This window comes from Palaemon carinicauda, chromosome 18 (assembly GCF_036898095.1).
Source record: "Palaemon carinicauda isolate YSFRI2023 chromosome 18, ASM3689809v2, whole genome shotgun sequence".
NCBI lineage: Eukaryota > Metazoa > Arthropoda > Malacostraca > Decapoda > Palaemonidae > Palaemon > Palaemon carinicauda.
In genome coordinates this window covers 40,495,661-40,518,450 of record NC_090742.1, presented here as the reverse complement: position 1 = coordinate 40,518,450, position 22,790 = coordinate 40,495,661, and the positions used below count along the sequence as shown (strand labels likewise).

The following is a 22,790-nucleotide window of genomic DNA, read 5'->3' as shown; positions in this document are numbered from 1 at the left end:
GGCCAATTAATTAGCCCTTAAAAGAAATTTCTTTCCCGCAACAAAGGTTGGGAGCTTTTTTTCTCCTTTACCTTTTGGTTACCCCGATTGTATTAATTTTCACCACTTTTTTTTATTATCGTATATATATTTTTTTCAGCCAGCTAGAATTAGAATCGAATTGGCTTTTGATCTTTCAGCAACACCTGGTCACCAGGTGTCATTTATTTTTAGGTGGTGCAAGTGTCTGTGAATGCATGTAAGTGCCGACTAGGTGATTATTTTTTTTATTATTCTTTTTGAACTTCGCAGGTGGTTTGTATTCGTGATTTTCTTGGAAAGAGTTTGAGAAAAAAGTGTAATGATTTATCTTAAAGGATTATTGTGACAATGATTGTTTGATGTTTATTCTATTGAGCCTTGTCTTGATATATATATATATATATATATATATATATATATATATATATATATATATATATATATATATATATATATATATATACGTGTGTGAAATTTGCCTTTTTCCCCTATTTTGCAGATCTTTTGGGATGAGACTACTACCCTTATGCCCTTTTGTGGACCCAGATGAGGGGATTTTAAGCGTTTACTTTTATAATTGACGTTTTGAAAAATAAGACTAACGTAATATTAAAGTATTTGTTTTTTCACGTAAATGTTTTCATTACAACAGAGGTGCAATGACAGTTTCATACAACACCAAGGCCACTTGGCTTTTTGCCAATAGGGGTTTTGCTCCTGGATCAGTCTGCAAGTGAATGTAGGCCTACATTTTATTTTCACCTTTTCGTTAATCTCCTGATACTTAACAGCGATGGAAGACGAATCTTGGTGAATATTGGCGAAAAAATGCCATAGCAATTAGGAAAGGTAGATTCCTTTCAATTAGCTCTTCCTATTTATGCTCTTGGGTATGAGGAGGGAAACGATGTTCTCAGGTATGAGGAAGGGAAGAGTGGATTCTAGTATGAGGAAGGGAACAATTTTTGATGGTATAAGGAAGGGAACAATTTTTGATGGTATAAGGAAGGGAACAATTTTTGATGGTATAAGGAAGGGAACAATTTTTGCTGGTATAATGAAGGGGAAGATGTTTTCAATTATATGGAAGGGAATGATGTTCTCGAGTATGAGGGATAGAACGATCCTTTTTGTTTTGTTGAGCAAATTTGCCTTCTTCAAAATGTAATTCATCGCTTATTTTTATATTTATCACAATATTTCTGTCACACTTGGCCCTACTTGATTGCTGGATGCAAAGTGCTAATGGACGTGAGTGGACGAATGTGTCCTGAGAAATTTTTGGTCAATTATAATACAAATGCATAATTTAAGCGATTTCCGGTGTCAATGACCTGAATCGATACAAGGTCATTAGCCTTTATCTATTAATATCAGTGTATGTTTATAAATACGGATAACTTGCCGGTAGTTTTATGCCAGCCATCTGAGGTGAGAATTTTTAACTCTTAGGTGTAGGTAATACTGTTAATCTATATTTATGGCCAATTATTGCGCCGGCCAGACTAGTTTTGAAAATGGGATAACGTGCAACTCGCGGTTGAGTTGCCGGGTACTTCAACACTCCTCTGTCCATTGCGTAAACATTTAATCACGGCTATTACTTATGTCTCTGTTGAAAGACAATGGCATTAAGGGATGAGTAATTTCGGTTAGCCTTACAAATTCACGGGAATTCCTGAATTTTTTTCCCCAGGTATTTCTCTCTCTCTCTCTCTCTCTCTCTCTCTCTCTCTCTCTCTCTCTCTCTCTCTCTCTCTCTCTCTCTCTCATGGAATTCCATCCTTTCTTGTGTGTTCCCACAGCTGTACGATGTTTTATGAAGGCGTCTGTTTACTTGTCTGCCTAGGCTAATTGAATTAGGGTAAATTTGAAATTAATTCAGTAAATACTTTTCTAACTAGAAGAGGTTGAAAGCAAGTTGAATGGTAAAAATCGAAATAGGGTCAAATAATCTTCTCATTAGTTCCGTCAAAATGAATGAAAATTTCTAACCCTGTTTTTAAGGATTTCATGTTCCCACGTTTGGTATTTCAATGGTTTCCGAGTCGGCCATGCTGGTTTGTGACATATTTCATTTGCATTCGGGCTCTTTACTTCTCGGGTCAAATAGTGGGCGATGGGATTTTGCATGGACGTCAGAGTTCAATTGACATGTTTGGATCTCTCTCTCTCTCTCTCTCTCTCTCTCTCTCTCTCTCTCTCTCTCTCTCTCTCTCTCTCTCGCGTCATGGGAGATGGGAGATGGCTTTCGACATGCAAAGTTTTTGGCCATTTGTTTGTGTAATAAAAATAGATTACGATTTAGTATCGTTGTGATGTTATTGTTTGTGTTTGGAGTTGGGTTTTATTACTTTTGTTTCCTAAAGGTAACCTGTCGGGGGTTTCCTTTCATTTGGTTTTCGATTTATCGGTGTCATCAGGAATAATCCAATTTTCCCTGACTTCCAGAAATAGCATCTGCACTTGGAGGTAGAGCTACATTTAGAATGAAATTGACACAGGTTAGAAGCTAAATTGAATCTACTAGAGGCGTTTACAAAAATATCACAAATAACACATACTCACAGGTGTTATATATATATATGTATATATATATATATTTATATCATATATATACACATATATATATATATATATATATATATATATATATATATATATATATATATATATATATATATATATAAAGTTAACCTGGGAACGTAAATAAAACACATGTGTATTTAAACTGTACAGTGATATTCTAAACATTATGTACATACACACACATACATATATATATATATATATATATATATATATATATATGTATGTATATATATTATATATGTGTATATATATTATATATGTATATATATATATTATATAGTGTATATATATATTATATAGTATATATATATATATATATATATATATATATATGTATATATATATATATATATATATATATATATATATATATATATATTTATATATATATATATGTATATATATATATATATATATATATATATATATATATATATATATATATATATATATATTGCGATAGCGCTGGAGGGACATTGGTTTTACACTTGTAATTCCTTTCATTCTTTGCTATATTTTCCATTGCAATATGCTGTGACTGTTGTTCAGATTAAAAATCCTTTCATGCGCTGTAGGCAATCTTGGTTTCAAAATTACTTGTATCAAAGGTATGTATCGAACATATATGTGCAAAAATGTTTCAGGGAGTATTTTTTTTTCCTTTTTTCCAATTTGGTCCAGTGCATTGATTTGCTTCACTATGATTTTAATCTTGATGTTCAAACTCTTCACTTCCATTTCATAGTACAGCAGTAGTGTTTTCACTCAGTTGCACCTTGCTGTTAAATTCCCCCTCTGTCCCAGCGCTTAATTTTTATAATCTCTATTCAATTGAGTTTATATCTTTAATTTATTACTCGTACAGAGACAATTGGCCATGCTGTTTTCACCGCTGTTTGGAATATAATATCTAAAGAAATTCCTTACTGCTTTCAGATTTATGAAATTCTTCACAGTTCTCAAATTGTGAAATTCCGTACTGTTCTCAGATTGTGAAATTCCTTACTGCTCTAAGAACACATCCTTACTAAACAGTACCGAAGGCTTCAGATTGGTAGTTTTTATAGATGCTTATGGAATTGTCATAGGAAACAACTACTACTACTACTATTACTACTACTGTGTATCACTTCTTTTTATCATTGCTAGTTACCATTACGACTTCCATTTTAACTCAAGTGGTGTGGATTTCTCACGTTCCACTCGGAAACCTATTGAATACTCCCCCGGAGAATAGAAACAATTAGTCAGAAAAGTATAAAATACAGATTGTAAAAAGTATGATTTGTAGACCCTTTCAGTGCTAGAAAAAGATAGCTCCAGGGTATGAATTAACTAATTAAAGATCTCTGTAGATGCTTGAAGTCATTTGCTTTGATAATATTTGACTCGTATTGATGGATACTGGTTTTTTTTTATACATATATAGGCTATACGAAGATGCTCAATGCCTTGCTCTTGCTTATGTTCATGGAAGGATTTTTGGATAATATTTATTTGTATTTTTTTTTCTTTGTCTTTATTATTCTGACACTTGTAGGCCTTACTTTTTAGAGAATGGAACGCCGTAGTCGATAAAGTTAACTTTAATTAACTAAGACTGTGTTTTATAGTGGATATTACTTGAAAATGAAAAGCTTAACGTAAACTAGGTACGCGATGTTTATTTTACTGAAACTTTTTATCAAGGAAAAGACCGAAGACTCTACTGTGTAATAAAAGAAAGTTGACAGTAAGGAAAGACGAACTTCCTTCCATAAAGATGTGTTAAGAAAAATACTTAAGGCTGTCCTTAGTGGAAGATTGCATTAATTAACATGTGAAGCTGTCGCCTTAGAAGTGGCTGCACACGTTTAACTCACGAGTTCTTGATGAGTGGCAGGTGCCAGTCAGTTTGCGATGATTGCTTGGTTCCTCTGACTGTTAGGCATTTACTTATTGAATGTCCCACTCATGTGGATATCGGAGAACGATTCCTATCTGAAGCTCGTAATGAGGATGGCTGGTACATTCCTCACCAAGATTTTTGAAAACGTTGTTTGTGGTGGCAGTGCCATTTTAAAGTTCGTATTGGAAGCTGGCCTTAAATCGGTTTTAAACGATATATTAAATTTCAAATGTATTATCTTATGTTGTTATTCTCTTTTTATCTTAAATCATTAATTGTTAATTGTTATTAATTGATGATATGATGCCAGATAATTACCAATCATTCATTCATTACACGTGAAGATTCTTAGGTAAAAGAAGGCCTAATGCTATCTTATCACATGTCTAGTGTTCCATTTAATAGATCTTAATTTGCACCATTAATACGAGATTCCACGAAGGCCCCCCCCACTAACCTGCCCCATCAATATTATCTAGAAATTTATGAATTATATTTCCCTATGATATCGTCATGGGTATCTATGTATCTTATGGATGAGATATGTATGATATCTGATGGGCGTTTTAGGAAAAGTATTTCTTGATTGCAAAATTAAAGATGGAGATGTGTGGAAGAATATCTTTCCATTTGGTAGCCTTTATGAAATCTAGAACCTAACTGCGAGTACGTTTCTCTTTTTAATGGTAGCCTGGATTGCATTGGGAAATTCCCCGTTGATATTAATACCTATTATTGTTATTTATAATTGATCAGCATTTTACGTAATAGGAGTGGCAGCCACAATAACAGTAACGAGAACGTACTTGGTAGCAAAGGAAAGCCCCCAGATAAGCACATCCTTTTTAGATATTCTGTAGTCTGTTTGTCACTGTGGGCAAAGCGCGTAATAGTTTTGTCATGGACTCCGTGAAGCGTAACGTTTAATGTGTGATGCAGTTTCGTTCTGTGCTGTGAATCGTTGTGTTTAATGCGTATTACGATTGCGTTTTGTGTTCATTAGTGATGTTAGTTAATTATCTTCTTTTTTTGTTTCTTGAAAGTATTGTATCGAACGAGGTTGGGCGTGTTCTGCGTGATTGTACATTTTCGTTTATATCCGAGCGTCAGACTAGCCTACAGTATGTTAAATTGACGTGTTGGGATCAAATGTAAAGTGGTGAAATGCTGTAGATTTGTTGGATTTTTTTAGATAACCAAGTTTTAAGTGCGAATACAATTTTTTAAAGAGAAAACTATTTTTAAATAAGAACACTTTTTTTTTAAATGAAAACAATTTTGAAAAATGAGAACACTATTTTTTTAAACGAGAACATTACCTTTTATCTGACAGTACTGTTTTTTTTTATTCTAAACACGATATTTTAATTTTGAAAATTATTTTCCTACTGAATTTTTTTAAAAGTGAGAACACTTTTTTAACTTATTTCTTTTTTTTTAATGAGAACATTTGCATTTTGACAGTTATATTAGCTGAGAACATTTTTTTTTACTAAGAACACTACTTTTTAAGTAAGAATTTTAATTTAAAAGCGAATAATATTTTTTTTCTTGGTGGGCGAGTGTCTGAGTTACCGTTTTCTATATAATGTCTCAGTAGGCATAATTATGACCTGAAGGTAGACATCCGCTGTTGTCTCGCTTCTGATTGGCCGGTGTGTTATAGTAGTAACGAGTAAACACAACATATACGTTGCCAGATAGTTTGTTATATCTGTGACTATCCAAAATACTGTATCTGTGACTATCCAAAAATATCCTAGCAGTGTAATTTGATAACTAACGAGGCATTAAAATAAAGATTGCGGCTCCCTGGGTAAATGAAAAAAAAAAAAGGAAATAAGTTAGAATATAGAGGCATAAACATTACAGCGATATCGGCTACCTGTTTTTACTATCATGTATTAAAAACACAGTTGCGTCAGCGGATCTGAATTAAGTTTTTATATCCTGTATACATCCAACAACAATTTGGTTTGAAGATAATTTGGTACTAATAGCAAGTAAAGCCATTTCCATCATGACAATTGAGCTTGGATATTCTATTAATGTTAGTCAATTTAAAGTGCTGAAAACTGCCAAAAATTTACATCCCATTTAATCTTCCGCAACACCTGTTATTTAGCTTTGTATGTTTATGAAATATGCACCACTTCCTAATGGTTGTTAAGTTCACCTTTTCATGCATAATCGCATCCAGCTTTACATTACACGAGTAGAGGTAGTATGTTGGACAGGGCACCAGCTGCCCGTTGAGATACTACCGCTGGAGAGTTACTGGATCCTTTGGCTGGCCAGACAGTACTACAATGGATCCTTCTCTCTGGTTACGGTTCACTTTCCCTTTACTCACACATACACCGAATAGTCTAGCCTTTTCTTTACAGATTACTCTCTGTCCCCATACACATGACAACACTCAGATTACCAAACAATTCCTCACCAAAGGGGTTAACCACTGCAGTGTAATTGTTCAGTGGTTACTTTCTTCTTGGTAAGGGTAGAAGAGACTCTTTAGCTTTGGTAAGCAGCTCTTCTAAGAGAAGGACACTCCAAAATCAAACCATTGTTTTCTAGTCGTGGGTAGTGCCATATCCTTTGTGCCATAGTCTTCCACTGTCATGGGTTAGAGTTCTTTTGCTTGAGGGTACACTCGGGCACGCCATTCTATCTTATTTCTCTTCCTCTTGTTTTGTTAAGTTTTTATAGTTTATATAGAGGATATTTATTTTAATGTTGCTATTGTTGTTAAAATATTTTATTTTTCTTCTTTCTTTTCCTCACTATTTTCCGTGTTGGGGCCCCTGGGCTTATAGCATCCTGCTTTTTAGTGTTGTAGCTTAGAAAATAATATTAGTAATGATAATAATAATAATAATGATAATAATAATAATAATAATAATAATTATGATAATAATGATAATAGTACGTAAAAGGGAGACCACTTTTTGGTGAGTAATTTCCTACCTCAAACATCGCTTAGTTATCATGATAAATACGTCATCCTTTAGGTTAGCGTGAAAGTTATTTATTCACGTCATAGAGACGTGAGATTGCTAATATCACAAATGTTGCAAATTATTTCGGGCTTCTGTCTTTAATGTTGTCATCACAGAAATTACGAGTTTCCAAAAATAGTCATATGGAAACTGCAGCATCTCTTGAAAGAAATGTGGATCTGATATGTTTCCTTTTACTCGGAATTTCTGCTTCTTGCATATTCTCTTTTGGGTTATCTCGAGCTATTTCTTAGCAAATAGTAAGGATGGCGGAAAGAAGAATGAGGACATTAAACTGTCTAACTAGGGTTGGGAATAGTTTAACAATATAAGTATTATTATTAATATTATTATTATTATTATTATTATTATTATTATTATTATTATTATTATTATTACTAGCCAAGCTACAACCATAGTTGGAAAAACAAGATGCTATAACCCCAAGGGCTCCAATAAGGAAAAATAGCCCAGTCAGGAAAGGAAATCAATAAATGATGAAATTAAATTAACAATACATCATTCTAAAAACAGTAACAACGTCAAAACAGATATGTCCTATATAAACTATTAACAAGAGTAAGAGTAATGTATTTTTGTTAAGATTACATAAACTTCAAAAACCGAGAGCCCGAGATTTTAATGAACTGGAAAAATAATGTTTTTTCCTCAACCTTATTTTCATTTTAGAAACTAACTTTAGGAATAGAATATGGATATTATATCATGATTGATTTATGCGTCTTTCTATGCGTAAATTTTTAGTACGCTCGCACCCAGTGATAGATTTAATGATTTAATGCTTTAATTTGCTAAGTAAGAAACTTTGCGAATAAACGAAATGAAACCCTAACTTTAATATTTTATTTGTATTTTTAAATGAATGCGCTCATCAGTATACTATAGTCTCTTCTCTGAATTTGGATTCTCTCGACGAGAAGCGTTTTTCCCATTGATAATGTTTTGTAAGGGGAATCTCACTCTAGGGGATTACCCTGCTTTTATACACAGCGGGAGCTCTAAATTCATGTTTACCAACATCGTAGCGTAACGTGTTCTACAGAAAAAAATTAGTGAGATTATCTAATTATCCCCTAATTTGTGATCTTTCCCAGCTGACACTTTGCGGTTTCCTCTGAAATTCTATGTCTGTCTGCCTGTCTATCTCTCATATTTTCTCCAACCGTCTCTACCACAATCATCCTTTAATTGTTGAATCGTGAATCAAAGTTTTTACAATATTGTATTTAAGCGTTGTTTATCACTTTCTTTTAAAAATCTCTCACACCATCTATCCAAATCGTTTTAGGCCTTCCAGGCCTCATACCTCCTAGCCCCTTTGGATTAAATAATTTTCATCATTGTCCATTTTTTGAAGTTTAACGAATCACAGTTAATATCCTTTGTGCCATCCTTTTATTTCTGCTAACTGTTCAATAATTTCACGTATATTGAGGTTTCTCACCATCTTGGTACTTTTGATATTGCTACTACTCCATATTAAAACCCATCTGTCTCAATTCCTTTCCAGGTGTGACTTACCTCCTTCCTCTCGGGGCTAACTGATCATTTTACTCCTTTTCACTGACGTATTATTCTCTAGTTTCTCAACCTAGCCAATCCACATGAATATTTCGGATGTAATTTTTTTATGACGTTACTGGTACTGTTCTAGTTGTATATATCGTTTAGCAGTGACATCATTAATGTTATTTTGACTGTTATATTTTTTTACTATCCAGTGACCCAGTCATTATAGGAACTTGAAAGAGATCAATTTTAATATAGAGATGAGTATTTATTTACACAGATCTTTCAATTACATTTTTCGATGCTAATTAAAGTTCTGGAGTTGTGTGCTGAGATGGGAGGATTATAACGTGAGTGAAGTAATCTTGATACCCATTTTCGTCCACAGAGTGAAGACAATTTGTTCTTTTTTTGGGTGTTGCTTAACCCCTTTCTGTTTAACAGTATTTAGTCGTTGATATGTTTTGTCTTATTGCTGACTGAAGGCGATGAACGTTTATCTCAGTAAATCAAAGGTTTATGAAACGTTCCTTCTACCTGTTACCATATGTTTATATATTTAGTGTAATTGACGTTATGTGCCGCTTCCACGCTCTTTGACCCTACGAGGGGGATAACCCATTTGTAATTCGGCCTCTCTGAGTGAGTAGCTTTTCCAACAAAAGCCAAAATGTCTCGCCGACGCAAATCCTCCGTCAGCTCTTTGATGGGTGACGTGGCCAAGAAGATCACCCGAAAGTGGACCATCAACGACCCGTCAGTGATAACCAACTTCCTTAAATCAATCAATCATTTGACTCTCGAAGAGGAAGGCTCTCGATTCTCGCGGTCCTGTTCCGAGCCGCCGTCGGACATTCGGGCCAGGTCTGTTTCCCCGACGTTCTGCAATAGCGACGGCGGCGACAACAGAGACTCCTCCTGCAGCAGTATTCGTTCCGACGACACCTCGACGATCACGGACCTCGGGGAAGCGGAGCTGGACATGAGCGCCGCCGCTGGAGTCGCTGTGGCCAACGATTTCCGTCTTCCTTGGGATTACTTCGACAGCGATTCCTGCCCCGATTCGGATGATGAGGATTACGGTGAGGACTTTGATTTGGTTGTGGCTTCGACTGGGCTTTAGTAGCAATGATTTCATATATATATATATATATATATATATATATATATATATATATATATATATATATATATATAGATATATATATATATAGATATATATATATATATATATATATATATATGTATATATATACATATGTATATATATATATATATATATATATATATATATATATATATATATATATATATATAAAAATAATGCTTGCTTTAAGATAACATAATGTATGTATTGAAATACTCTCTTCTATGTACTGGTCATTGTCGGAATTTTCATTCTCTCATGAACTTCTGTTATTCAAGTTATGAGTGACTAAATTATTGGTCCGTACGAAGAGGTCTCTAGTTTCCTCCTTGTCTCCGCATTTTAGTAATTTTCATTCCATTTCATTATCTTTCATTATAAAGTTATGAATAACTAACAATAATGACATTAATTTAATTCCTAGATCTTTTTATTTAGATTTACTTTTTTCCTGTGAATAATCTGAGTCAGTGTTTGGAGATTATTACCGCTTTAGCGACCTTTTTGTTTGTGTTATTCTAGTGAGGAGAGGGAATACAAATGCGCTTGTTAACGTCTCTGCTTTATTCCATCCATAATCTTTTTTCAAGGCTAAGCTCTCCGTTACTTCATTGACAGTGGGTCTCGTTTTATCTCTGCCAAACTTATTTTTTTCGATAGATCAAAAGGAAAAGTTGCATGAAATGCCATTTTTGTCCGTTCTTGTAATAATGTTTTAATTTTATCTTTGTCCGGGGGATGTGCCGTCAATGTACCTCAAGGCGGTGCACTGTAGCCGTTATACTGTATACTTGTGTATTTGCATCATCCCTTCGACTCCCGCCTACTTTACCTACGTTTATTGTGTTCTTTCTTTCGTCTTGTTTTTCAACCTCCTCTTCTACTTCATAGTGCTACTGCGAGGTTTATCCCTCCAGTTGGACCTGGGTGGTAACTGAGTTCCTGGGCTCCAACAGTCATGTGACCCAAATACATAAATCCAATCCAATATTTTGCCCATCTCCAGTACTATGCTTTCATCATTACCATCTGTATCACTATCTTCACCTGAAAATTGCATCCATTCTAACCCCCTATCGTGTTTCAGGCACACTTTCACACTAAACCAGTCAATTTTTGCATCCTTCACAATGCCTTTTAATCACCCTTAACTATTTATCTTAATCCTATATTCCCAGCACCCTCCACATTGCACCTCTTTATATATATATATATATGTATACTGTATATATATATATATATATATGTATACTGTATATATATATATATATGTATACTGTATATATATATATATATATACTGTGTATATATATATACAGTATACATATATATATATATATATACTGTATATAATATATATATATATGTATACTATATATATATATATATATATATACACAGTATATATATATATATATAGTCACCCATGCCTTTATACACCAGAACCTATTTCTCTAAGTCACCCATTTGCCAAAACTTACATTATTTTTTATAGTCACCCATGCTTTTATACACCAGAACCTATTTCTCTAAGTCACCCATATGCCAAAACTAACAATATTTCTTATAGTCACCCATGCCTTTATACACCAGAACCTATTTCTCTAAGTCACCCACACTCTAAAAAATTAAGGGTATAAAAGGGGTAGAAAAGGGGTATTTCTAGTGGTTAAAATAGCATACCCTTTTGGGGTATATAAGAACTATAATATACCCTTTACAATATACCCATATCAAGGGTATAACATATACTTGAGATACCCTTACTTAGGGGTGTATCGTAGGTAAAGAATACCCTTTTACAGGGTATTCTATACGACATAAATACCCGTGTATATTAATTATAATTTTATAATTAACATCTATTCCACCATTATATAGGTGTAGTTATAGCTTATAAGTATATAAAGTAATAAGGTCAATGATTTTAAAGTTTGGTTTATCAATTTATTATTTCCATTACACTTGAAAATCAAAAGTATATATGTAATATATAAAGAGTGATGGCAGAAGCTGCAAAGCAAACCGTACGCAGAAATCTGTGAAAAGAAAATATTTGTTAGTGTGTGTGTGCCTATATATATATATATATATATATATATAATATAAGGAGTATAATAATAATAGCAATAATAGTGAAAAGAGTAAAGGAATAATAATAATCATAGCAATATCATTATTATCATTTTATATTGATATCAAAATTATTATTATTATAATAATAATAATAATAATAATAATAATAATAATAATAATAATAATAATAATAACAGTAAAATTAAATGAGATTATGGAAAGCAGTCAGCGAGAGACAGAGGGGAGAAACAATTCTCCCGGCGAGAGAGGGGGAGGACTTGTCTCAGTTGTAGTGACGTCACATTAATAACGGCTATCCGAGAGAAAGCTGTACATGAGTTGACAAAGAGCAATTTCATATATATATATATATATATATAAGATTAATTGAATTATTATAACTAAAGAAGTTACTAAAGTCTACTAAGTAGTATGTCAAAAGGCTTCGTCTCTGTTTTAACCATCTTTCAGTGCAAACCACCACGTAGGTATATGCTATTTAGAATCATTGTCAAAACGAAATAAAATAATGTAAGTGTCATTCTCGAATAGTTGTGGTTCTTTCACCATAGTTATGACATGCAACAGAGACGTACATAGCCGCGTATTTGTATGGTAAACCGCCGCCTTTTTAAAGCATCTACCGGCGTTTTTCTTTCAAGTCAGTGTATATACATGTTGGGGACCACTGTCTATGCTTGCATAGATGGACAGTTAGTGTTCTTACCTTGGTTAGCAGTTAACAGGTGAAATGCAGTGTAGATATTATAATCTCGATGACGCTAATTGGAGCAAGTCATCCTCACGGCAGAGCAGACGAGAGTTCAGACGCCACTGAAATTTCCCGCCAAATTCCCTGGGTCTCGAAGAATCTCGAGACGGCAACAATAAAAATTGCCAAGTACCGCATTTTGTAGGAACTTGCTTCAAAACTATCCATAACTCAAAACCAATATGTTGTTCGTAACTTTTTTGGTGCATTACACTATCAGTGTAACAATATGGTGATTTAATACAGAGTAAAAGTTCATTTCATGACATGATCACTACAAACTTACCAAGCCCATTTTAAGACAAAGTACAATAGAGGGTATATTATTCACAAAAAATACCCTGCCTCCTGGTTTTGAGGGGTATATTTGAGCCTTGGGGTGTTTTACATGTATTTAAACCCCAGCTCAATCGTTATACCCTTTCTGTACCTTGAACTTTTTACAGTGCATGTGCCGAAACTTACATTATTTCTTATAGTCACCCATGCCTTTATACACCAGAACTTATTTCTCTAAGTCACCCATATGCCAAAACTAACAATATTTCTTATAGTCACCCATGCCTATATACACCAGAACCTATTTCTCAAAGTCACCCATATGCCAAAACTAACAATATTTCTTATAGTCACCCATGCCTTTATACACCAGAACCTATTTCTCTAAGTCACCCATATGCCAAAATTACATTATTTCTTATAGTCACCCATGCCTTTATACACCAGAACCTATTTCTCTAAGTCACCCATATGCCAAAATTACATTATTTCTTATAGTCACCCATGCCTTTATACACCAGAACTTATTTCTCTAAGTCACCCATATGCCAAAACTAACAATATTTCTTATAGTCACCCATGCCTATATACACCAGAACCTATTTCTCAAAGTCACCCATATGCCAAAACTAACAATATTTCTTATAGTCACCCATGCCTTTATACACCAGAACCTATTTCTCTAAGTCACCCATATGCCAAAATTACATTATTTCTTATAGTCACCCATGCCTTTATACACCAGAACCTATTTCTCTAAGTCACCCATATGCCCAAAATTACATTATTTCTTATAGTCACCCATGCCTTTATACACCAGAACTTATTCTCTAAGTCACCCATATGCCAAAACTAACAATATTTCTTATAGTCACCCATGCCTATATACACCAGAACCTATTTCTCAAAGTCACCCATATGCCAAAACTAACAATATTTCTTATAGTCACCCATGCCTTTTATACACCAGAACCTATTTCTCAAAGTCACCCATATGCCAAAATTACATTATTTCTTATAGTCACCCATGCCTTTATACACCAGAACCTATTTCTCTAAGTCACCCATATGCCAAAATTACATTATTCCTTATAGTCACCCATGCCTTTATACACCAGAACCTATTTCTCTAAGTCACCCATATGCCAAAATTACATTATTTCTTATAGTCACCCATGCCTTTATACACCAGAACTTATTTCTCTAAGTCACCCATATGCCAAAACTACATTTTTCTTATAGTCACCCATGCCTATATACACCAGAACCTATTTCTCAAAGTCACCCATATGCCAAAACTAACAATATTTCTTATAGTCACCCATGCCTTTATACACCAGAACCTATTTCTCTAAGTCACCCATATGCCAAAATTACATTATTTCTTATAGTCACCCATGCCTTTATACACCAGAACCTATTTCTCTAAGTCACCCATATGCCAAAATTACATTATTTCTTATAGTCACCCATGCCTTTATACACCAGAACTTATTTCTCTAAGTCACCCATATGCCAAAACTAACAATATTTCTTATAGTCACCCATGCCTATATACACCAGAACCTATTTCTCAAAGTCACCCATATGCCAAAACTAACAATATTTCTTATAGTCACCCATGCCTTTATACACCAGAACCTATTTCTCAAAGTCACCCATATGCCAAAATTACATTATTTCTTATAGTCACCCATGCCTTTATACACCAGAACCTATTTCTCTAAGTCACCCATATGCCAAAATTACATTATTTCTTATAGTCACCCATGCCTTTATACACCAGAACCCATTTCTCTAAGTCACCCATATGCCAAAATTACATTATTTCTTATAGTCACCCATGCCTTTATACACCAGAACCCATTTCTCTAAGTCACCCATATGCCAAAATTACATTATTTCTTATAGTCACCCATGCCTTTATACACCAGAACCCATTTCTCTAAGTCACCCATATGCCAAAATTACATTATTTCTTATAGTCACCCATGCCTTTATACACCAGAACCCATTTCTCTAAGTCACCCATATGCCAAAATTACATTATTTCTTATAGTCACCCATGCCTTTATACACCAGAACCCATTTCTCTAAGTCACCCATATGCCAAAATTACATTATTTCTTATAGTCACCCATGCCTTTATACACCAGAACCCATTTCTCTAAGTCACCCATATGCCAAAATTACATTATTTCTTATAGTCACCCATGCCTTTATACACCAGAACCCATTTCTCTAAGTCACCCATATGCCAAAATTACATTATTTCTTATAGTCACCCATGCCTTTATACACCAGAACCCATTTCTCTAAGTCACCCATATGCCAAAATTACATTATTTCTTATAGTCACCCATGCCTTTATACACCAGAACCTATTTCTCTAAGTCACCAATACATTTATGCACCAGAAGCATTTTTCCTCTCTCATCCCTTTTCTCCAGAATACCTTATTTAACCAGATACGTTATAAATGCTAGTCAGCTGTTATTTGACACAATGGGCACTCCGCTACAGAACAGCCTCTCAGTTGCAATCCTTTCAACTGTCACCTTTCCATTCTTCAACCTCTCAGAGTCCATTCCATAAGCATTCTCATCCTTGCACCAACCCTTTCAAGTCTTTCATCATCAGCACCTTCTCTCTATTATTATCCAAATCAATAAAATCTCCAAAAAGCTCACCATGTGTTCTCTAACCTTTCTCTTTCCATTTACTTCACTAACCCTTTTTTCACCTCCTTTCCGTTTCATTTAATGTTTTTTTTTTTTTCCTTTATTCTTGTACATAGTCAAGCGCTGATTCAGACTCTCCCAGACCATATAAAGACGCTTAAGTCTTACCCATAAAATTCTTCAACGAATACGCGTGTACTCCTTTTCATATTTCCCCAGTCTTCCTAGCACTACAAGTGTTACCTTTTTTTTTCCCCCTACTTTTCTTTTCTGATACTCCAGATGCAATCGCTTCCTGTCCTTCCCCTACCTCCACACTGCATTTCACACACACACAATAAACAGCAAGTGTCAGGCTATACGCTATATATATATATATATATATGTATATGTATATATATATATATATATATATATAAATATATATATACTGACGTGACAGGAAATACACCCAAGAGAAATGGATTTGTTTCTTCAAATCTGTTTTATGAAATTATAGGTCCCTACCCCTAAGGACATCATAACTATCATATATGCATCATATCTATATATTTATGTTTTTACAGTACAGATATATATATATATATATATATACACACATGTGTATATGTTAGTATTTATAATAGTTTAGTATGTACAAAGATTCTCAGTATATTTAATGAACGCCATGCTGTAGTTACGTACAAATTTAGTAGTGGTAACTTTATTCCTGGTATTGGGAATAAATGTGTTAGTTTATTTACAAAGTTAATTTTCTTAATTGGGTCACGTGTATATGCACGAATAGCCTATAAATATGAGCTACAGATCGTGTAGTAATTTCCCCTCATCGAATTGGAATGCTGCCGGCCTCCGCGGGATGCGACCTCGACCTTGGCCAGGAAAGTCTGGCATAATTTCCGGTTTGCTTGATGGAAGAAGTGGGAAAACGTGGAGCTGGAAGGAGGAGGAGAAAGGAAAGGAATCGTTAAGGTTGGAGGATGATATAAGAGAGGAATGGATAAAGGAGGATTATTTCTTATTCTAATCAGAAATGGATAAGATTTCTTTCTGCCACGTCCGTATTGATTTTGCTGCTTTCTTTTATTTTTTTTTTTTATTTTTTTTTAATTGGGGGGGGGGTAATGGTACAGTAATGCTCTTTTTTATCGTCGCAACCTATGTCCACGAGTTTTAATAATAAATGTTTGCAGCCTTAGTCTGCGAAGATATCTTTTATTAGTGTAAAGGCGCCATAATATCATAACCATTTCAGGGCATCTGATGCTATCTTGCGTTCTAGGTTATCTGCGAATTAGCGGATATTAGTTAAAAGATTTCATAGTATTGACTCATCGTCGTAATAGAGAACGATTTCAATTTACTCATGTGACTCCTTTGCTAATGTTTTTTTCCTCAGAATAATGCTGGTATTGGTCCAGGGATTTTTTTTTATAAATTTTATTTCGGTGGGCATACTGGTTAACCTTTTGAAGCTTGATAATAGAGTGTGTGTATATATATATATATATATATATAATGGGTAATTTTCAGCTATTGGGAAAAGGAGTAGTAGATATTAACGGAAATATAAAATATTTGTTATATTTAATTGGGTAGGAGTTTGAATTTATAGGTAAGCAAAACAATTCAAATGAAAATTTCAAATAAAACCCCAAAAAATTCCTATGAATTAAGGAGGATGTTCACAGGCTTAAATATTTAAACACATAATACTCTCAGTAATTGTAAATTGAAATAAATGAGGAGTATAAAGAAGGATTTTGACCGGTCAGTCTTCCATTTACAAGGGTAAATGTGACTTTTGACTTAAACCATGTAATACTGCCAGACAACCACACGTAAGCCCCTTTAATAGAAATGGAGAAAGAATTGGAGCTATCGAGACAAATTGTCTTTGTTTTTTTTTCTGCGATTCAGTAAACTCAGTCATGGAAACTTTTACATTTGTTTACAAATATTATAATATATAACTTTGAATAACTGAACTGGAAAAAGAAATAAAAATTTTATACCTATATACAAACATCGGGTATATATATATATGTATTATGTATATATATATATATATATATAATATATATATATACAGTATGTATATATATATATTATATATATATATATATATATATTATATATATATATATATATATAGAGGGGGTGGGCTTCAGTGTTATTAGCAATACTGAAGATCGACAAGTTTTAATATTGTATTATCCAATATTTTCTGAATCACGAAGATTGTATTGTTTTGATTTTAAAATTTTCAGTGCCACGTCCGTTGTCTTTTTCCATCGCACGGTTATCTCTTGTTTAATGACATTGGTATTGTTTTAGTTTGTAGAGTTGTAAGCAAGCTTTTGTTTGTAAATTTTCCTGCGTGAAAAATATACTAATGGCTGGATACGATGTTGTTAATAGCTAATCGTTATAAATAATTTATATATACTTTAAGCATGCTATTGTATGAATAGATTTTTCTGCAGTTAATACATATATACACACATTTATATGCATTCATATATATATATATATATATATATCTCTGTGTGTGTGTGCGCGCGCGCACGCACGTTTTTAATTCTACCGCCTCTAATTTGCTCTAAAAGTGCGTTTGTAGGAGAGGGGTTATTCTTGGTGTTACTGTTTTATACATCTAGTCATTTAGAAGCTAAGATATATGCAAAAATCATGCTTGTAGAGAGAGAGAGAGAGAGAGAGAGAGAGAGAGAGAGAGAGTAGCTTGCTCGAACGCTGGCACATTACCAGTGACGCCTTCAATCGTCAGGAGCTAACCATACACATACGCAAGTTACACACACACACACACATGCTTTACCTAGTATCATAAAAGCACCAGTACCCTTAGCATGGCCGGGTGTAACTTTTGGCTTCCTCATTGTTTGAGATTAATTCGCTTCGTGTGTGAAGCCCTTAATATCTTCAGAGGGAGCGAGACGGTTTAATCTCTCTCTCTCTCTCTCTCTCTCTCTCTCTCTCTGGTAATATCCTTCCTTAATCCTTTATTCAATTCGTACGGGGAATGAGCAGTGCAAGATTACTTTGGTAGGGAAGTGGGAATGTATATTATGTTGCATTTACTGCAGTTCTTTTAGTGCAAATGGTTATATATATGTATATGTATATGTATATATATATATATATATATATTGGAATCCCATATAATCATATATGTTTCATGGTGATCTTTTCGCATCCTGTTTTACATAAAATTTTGTTGCATTCATGTGCTTTTATGCATGTATGCATATATATATATATATATATGTGTGTGTGTGTGTGTGTGTACTCATATGAGAGAGAGAGAGAGAGAGAGAGAGAGAGAGAGAGCCTACAATCAGCTACAAATTTGAGTAAAGTTCTACCACAGATACCATCCATATCATTTCCATTGATCTAAATGTCTTCGTGGTTCTGTCCAATTCCAATGTGGCACTGCCTGTCAGAGTCGCAATTACCGTCGAGCTGAGATTGGCACCTTTTCCTTTTAATTGTTCTGTCTTCCGACGCCAGAGAAATGTCGATCAGTTCATGTAACGGTCATTCATCTTTTGTGAAAATGATTAATTAGTTTAAACGGGGCCCCTGATTTTTTCACCCGTTGGCAGTCTGTGGTGGCTTTGTTCGGCCGGTTGACATACGGGTTTGTGAATTTGTTTGTCTGTGCATAATGTTTACGTGTGAAAGAGAAATTTTACACTTTGTTGTACTTGAGTGGAAAACAAACATATTTGTTCATTATTAAAAGTATACAATGCAGTACGGAATTTCGTGAAAAGTACATTATAAACCAACCTTGCTGAGAAAAATATAACGAAATTTATTACTAACGAATGACATTTGATATATATATTAAAACGGTAAATTCCCGAAATGTTTTGAATGACAATGAGGCTTGTTGATTTTTACTGAAAAGCGTATATGAATAATTGATGCAATACATCACTAAAATCTTTATTGTACAGTACAGTCGAGAAAAATTTCTTTTACAACATATTGTTTAAAAAATGTGTAATGCAGCATATTACTGCAAGTCAATACGTTTTATGACATTACCAAGAAGAAACCACATAATTTCTTTGCTGACATTTAGTGGAAATATTAACTCACGAAGAATATTATTTCTGAGTAAATAGATTCTTTTGTTGAATCGTTTTTTATTTTTTATTTTTGCGTGTTGATATATTTTCATTAACTACAGTAATCCGTTCTGTGGAATGTGCTGCTCTTATAATGAAGATTACAGCTCTTGAGAATGATGATATATGACTAATACCGTAAACCCTCTGTGTCTTGACTTTAATCTTGCAAAAACTTTTCGTATTCTTGTAGTGATTAAAGGCTGATGGTATGATGAAAACTAACGTCAAGATTTGATTGGTAGTATGCGATAAACATATTTGATATCTATAGTTTGCTACTCATCGGAATTTCAACAATGTGAAAAATTGATGATGCCCCACCAGTGAATTTTCCATTTCATGGTAGATACGGGTCTTACCATTTCAGTGTACGTGGTTTATTTTGGAGTTTATATGGCTAGATAACAATGCATTCGCCCCTGATATATTTCATGAAATTAACACCTATACAGAAACTTTAAGGAAGAAAAATTAAAATGCAATAAGGACACATTCGTTCAGGAATTAGAAATTTTGGTGTCGTGTTCAACCGTTAAAACTTCTTGGGAACGTATATTACTACAACTAAAGAAAGGAGAATGTTACAAAGTTGTACGTAACTGGCGAAAGGCAGAGGGACCATGATATTGCCAGTTGTAGTACATTGTTGCAGATAGCTCGATGACTATCGAGGAAACAAGGGCACTTTTGTAAGGTGAAGAGACGTCCAGAAGTTTCAAGAAAGGATGAGTAGGTCTTCGGATTCATCATTCAAGAAAAGGGAATAAGAAGATAATGGTAAAATGATAAGGAATATATATATATGTATAATATATATATATATATATATATATATATATATATATATATATATATATGTATATATATATATATATATATATATATATATATATATATATATATGTATATATATATATATATATATATTATATATATATATATATATATGTATATATATGTGTATATACACAAACATGTATACATATATATAGTTTATATAATTACAGTATTTTTTAGATTTTTTGATTGGGGAACTGCACCGTGCCAGCAGGAACGAGGGAGACATGCCGTGCCATCGGGAACGGGGGAGCTCCTCGTGCCAGCGGGAACGGGGGAGCTCCTCGTGCCAGCGGGAACGGGGGAGCTCCTCGTGCCAGCGGGAACGGGGGAGCTCCTCGTGCCAGCGGGAACGGGGGAGCTCCTCGTGCAAGCGGGAACGGGAAAGCTCCTCGTTCCAGCGGGAACGGGGGAGCTCCTCGTGCCAGCGGGAACGGGGGAGCTCCTCGTACCAGGAGGGAACGGGGGAGCCCCGCCAAGCTAGCTGGAAAGTGGGAAGCCCCGCCGTGACGGCAGTAACTGGGGAGCCCCAACATGCCGGCGGGAACGGGGGAGCCCCGTCGTGCCAGCGAGAACAAGGGAGCTCCGTCGTGCCAGCGTTAACGAGGGAGCCCCCGTGCCAACGGGAACGGGGGAGCCCCGCCGTGCCAGCAGGAACGGGGGAGCTCCTCGTGCCAGCGGGAACGGGGGAGCTCCTCGTGCCAGCGGGAACGGGGGAGCTCCTCGTGCCAGCGGGAACGGGGGAGCTCCTCGTGCCAGCGGGAACGGGAGAGCTCCTCGTTCCAGCGGGAACGGGGGAGCTCCTCGTGCCAGCGGGAACGGGGGAGCTCCTCGTACCAGCAGGGAACGGGGGAGCCCCGCCAAGCTAGCTGGAAAGTGGGAAGCCCCGCCGTGACGGCAGTAACTGGGGAGCCCCAACATGCCGGCGGGTACGGGGGAGCCCCGTCGTGCCAGCGAGAACAAGGGAGCTCTGTCGTGCCAGCGTTAACGAGGGAGCCCCCATGCCAACGGGAACGGGGGAGCCCCGCCGTGCCAGCAGGAACGGGGGTGCCCCCGTGTCAGCGGGAACGGGAGAGCCCCGTCATGCCAGCAGGAACGGGGAGCTCCGTCGTGCCAGCAGGAACGGGGAGCCCCGTCGTGCCAGCAGGAACGGGGAGCCCCGTCGTGCCAGCAGGAACGAGGGAGCCCTGTCGTGCCAGCGGGAACGGGAGGATCCTCACCGTGCCAGCAGGAACGGCGGAGCGCTGCCGTGCCAGCGGGGACCGGGGGAGCCCCCCCGGGCTAGTGGGAACGGGGGCCCCCCCGGGCTAGTGGGAACGGGGGCCCCCCCGGGCTAGCGGGAACGGGGGATCCCCGCCCTGCTAGCGGGAATGGGGGTGGCCCCGTGCCAGCGGGAAGGCGGGAGCCGCGCCGTGCCAGCGGGAACGGGGGAGCCCCGCCGTGCCTGCGGGAACAGGGGAGCCCCGCCGTGCCAGCAGGAAGGCGGGAGCCCCGCCGTGCCAGCGGGAACGGGGGAGCCCCCCGTGCCAGCGGGAACGGGGGAGCCCCCCGTGCCAGCGGGAACGGCGGAGCCCCCCCCGTGCCAGCAACGGCGGAGCCCCCCCCGTGCCAGCGGGAACGGCGGAGCCCCCCCCCGTGCCAGCGGGAATGGGGGAGCCCCCGTGCCAGCGGGAACGGGGGAGCCCCCGTGCCAGGGGAAACGGGGGAGTCCCGCCGTGCCAGGGGAAACGGGGGAGTCTCGCCGTGCCAGCGGGAACAAGGGAGCCCAGGTGCCAGGGGGAACGGGGGAATCCCGCCGTGCCAGC

At 36.4% G+C, this 22,790-nt stretch overlaps 1 protein-coding gene across 2 annotated transcripts in view; it reads left to right on the top strand.

The window, feature by feature from the left end:
• Positions 1 to 22,790, top strand: part of C3G (C3G guanyl-nucleotide exchange factor) — a 183,346-nt gene that overhangs the window by 6,510 nt on the left and 154,046 nt on the right. Inside the window, exons 1-2 of one of the 2 annotated variants that reach the window (XM_068392312.1) lie at positions 5,394 to 5,508; positions 9,419 to 10,112. The exons of the other annotated variant lie outside the window; for it this stretch is intronic. Of the exons in view, the coding sequence (XP_068248413.1) occupies positions 9,701 to 10,112 (412 nt within the window). The 5' untranslated portion in view covers positions 5,394 to 5,508; positions 9,419 to 9,700. Of the gene's footprint in view, positions 1 to 5,393; positions 5,509 to 9,418; positions 10,113 to 22,790 lie in introns of those variants that run through there. 2 annotated transcript variants of the gene reach the window in all.